General features: G+C 29.4%; 1 protein-coding gene across 1 annotated transcript; it reads right to left on the reverse strand.

Annotated features, from left to right (window-relative positions):
• Positions 1-1,813: 1,813 nt before the first annotated feature.
• Positions 1,814-2,485, reverse strand: LOC119665303 (cytoplasmic protein NCK2-like; the record flags this gene model as incomplete). Its single annotated transcript, XM_038074568.1, has 2 exons — positions 2,324-2,485; positions 1,814-1,998 (listed from the first exon to the last, which is right to left on the reverse strand). Coding segments are annotated over exons 1-2 (189 nt in total), but the record flags the coding sequence as incomplete, so codon positions are not given.
• Between the last annotated feature and the right edge of the window lie 447 nt (positions 2,486-2,932).

The following is a 2,932-nucleotide window of genomic DNA, read 5'->3' on the forward strand; positions in this document are numbered from 1 at the left end:
CACAATTTTCAAGCAGTTGACCTTTTAAACAAAAATTTTATAGAAAGATATATATGGATTTATACGGATCATACTTTTATGAACCCGTATATTAAATCTATTTATAGATAATAGATAATCGATTGAGGGAAACTAAAAAAATAAACGATTGTTGAAGTGAATTCAACATAAAGAAGCCATTATCAATTTATTGAAACTATTTATCATATATTAATATTTAACTATCGATGATATGTAAACTATTTACTAAATCAATCAATGGAATATCATGTTTAAGTTCAAATAATATAAAAACAATGAAGCAAGATTAACGCAATATACTAGCTCACAAATACTAAACTTTTTGAAGTAACATAATGGGCCAATAGAACTAAGTGAATCTTTATAATCGCCGATATAACCTAATCTTTTTAAACTAATCTAACAGATCAGTTAGAACAGTTTAAAGATATTTAAGCATAGTTGAAACATCTTCAGTGACACTATTAAAGGAATACTGAATTATTATTAATTTATTATTTATTTATGACTTATAACTCTCACAGGGCGAAAAGTAATCTCGATTCTGGGATCAAGATAAAATCGGCATACATGCGACAATTTGCTGATTTATTCGGTAATCACCAATTTGAGAGACATCTCAAATAAGGAAACAGAATTTTATAAAAACAAAATAGTATTTAAGAACAGGGACAAAAACTCTTACTAAAATCGGCTTACAGAAATTAGTTCAAAAACAATAAACACATAGACAGCAGCAACAGCGCAATCCAGATAAGCAGTTAATAAACATTATCTAATGCCGTGTGAATAGCAAATATTTTATTACAATGAATTAAATTAATTAAGAGATTTTATAAATTATAAATTATCATTTATAGGTAAAAAAGTTTTAAATAAAAAATAAAGAGTTGTACATTAAATTTCCAACAAACATATTGTTAATGTTCGAAATGTATACGTGTGAATAGATTGAAAACCAATCATAAAGATGCAAGTAAATCCTAACTCTGAAAGTTTTAAGAGCATAATTCTTACTTCATATGTTTTTTTTCATAAGTTGCGAGTATTTTTTGCTACTCTGAAAGAAAAAATTACGGTTATTGTCTAACTTTCTACCGTCAAAGTGGATTTTACATTTTAGCGTTATATACACAAATTAATTTCATTCGTTTCATTTTTGAACGAAACAATGTGTCAGTGTGAACACCAGCTTTCGTTCAAAAACAACTTAAGGATGAATTTGCCGATTTCTGTTAATGAATTTATTATTGAAGTCAGGTAATTTATTAGAGGTGTTTGAGGACAATATGTGTATCTCTAATTGTATAACAACAGACCTTCAATCTAATTAATTATTTTATGTATTTAATTCGAAAAATAATTACATTATTTAGAAAATCTTGTTAACACAAAATATTATTTAAGTAATTCTATAAGGTTACTACTTAAGTATATTGGAAATACTTTAACGCTAGAAAACACTTGGATCCAGAATTTCATTTTATTGCATATGAAATTATATGTGCCGGTTAAAATATTGATGCAATTTCTTATTATATAAAAACCCAACCAATAAAAATAATTCACTTCTGCTATTTAAACGTTGTTCCAATTAGAGAAATTGGGTTGTTGCCATGATACAATTAAATTAGCAAAATAAAACTCCGACAATAAAAACCTCCCATGTTAAGTCCAAAAGTACTTTAATTCAACCCCACTTTAGACCCGCACATAGTCCTTAGTAAGTTTCACAATAATTAGAAATATATTCAAATAATATATATTAATTATATTATACTTCTTTACTTACCTTAATCTTCATTACGTAATTGGATGGCACAAAACCAATATTTCCCTTCATGCTGACCACTTGCCACCAGTTCCGTTGGCGTGCGGACGTCTGGTACAATATAAAATATTCGCCTTCATCAAAACTGATGGTCTTAGGATAGACCGCTTGGAAGTCATAAAGTGCTTTCAGCATTTCAATATTATCTGGGAAGAAGCCACGACACAAAAGGATTTTATAATAAACAGGATGCCAAACATTACAAAACTACAAAACGAACAAAAATCACGGAAAAGGCAAACACGACGAACGAATGCTGCAGCAGCAACGACAGCGGCAGCGGCAACGGCTTGAATTGCCTAAGGCAACGACAGTTTTCACTTGACTGCCAAAAAGTAAAAAGTGCAAAGCACGGCAAAATGCAACTTTCGTGTTCTGCACATTTTTCCTACATATTTTTGGGCTTTTTTGTTTGTCCTTTGTTTTTTCGTACACATACATTGCTTTTTATTATTATTATTCGCTACTTACCCATTTTCTTTCCAAGGACGTTAATTGGATTTTTGTTGATCTTTTTTCTCTATAATTTTTTCATTCAGGGCGGAGCTGTGGTAAGAGGCACAGTATATAGTTGTTTTATTTATTTATTTTTTTTTTGTCTCACAAAGCTATATAAAAATCTTTTGATTTCTTTGCTATTTTGATTTTTTTTTCTTATAAATGCTTTTTATAAATAAATGCACTAAGTCTTATTCATATTTAAATGCTTTGCACTACATTATAAATTTTGTTTTTATGGGCTTTATTCAATTTTTCAACAAACGCGCACATTTTCCTGTGTACCCGTCCAAGCTAACTTCCCGTTTATACATTGTCGTACACAAGCGAAAGAAATTGCTGAAGTAATAAATCTCCTCCACCCTTTTTTTGGAGAAGGACATAATTGCTTTCTATTTTGGCATTCGCAAGCAAATTGTATCAAAATAAAACAGAAGCATAAAACGAAATGTCAAAAAACATATGAATGGTATGAATAAATAGTGCTGCCAGTTCACAAATAGCGTTTAGGTTTAATAAATGTAAGACAATGCTTTCAACCGACACTTAGTCTTTAATTTAAATTCTATCCAGATTTACTCT

Source organism: Teleopsis dalmanni, unplaced genomic scaffold (assembly GCF_002237135.1).
Source record: "Teleopsis dalmanni isolate 2A unplaced genomic scaffold, ASM223713v2 unscaffolded_contig_4394, whole genome shotgun sequence".
In the NCBI taxonomy this organism is placed as follows: domain Eukaryota; kingdom Metazoa; phylum Arthropoda; class Insecta; order Diptera; family Diopsidae; genus Teleopsis; species Teleopsis dalmanni.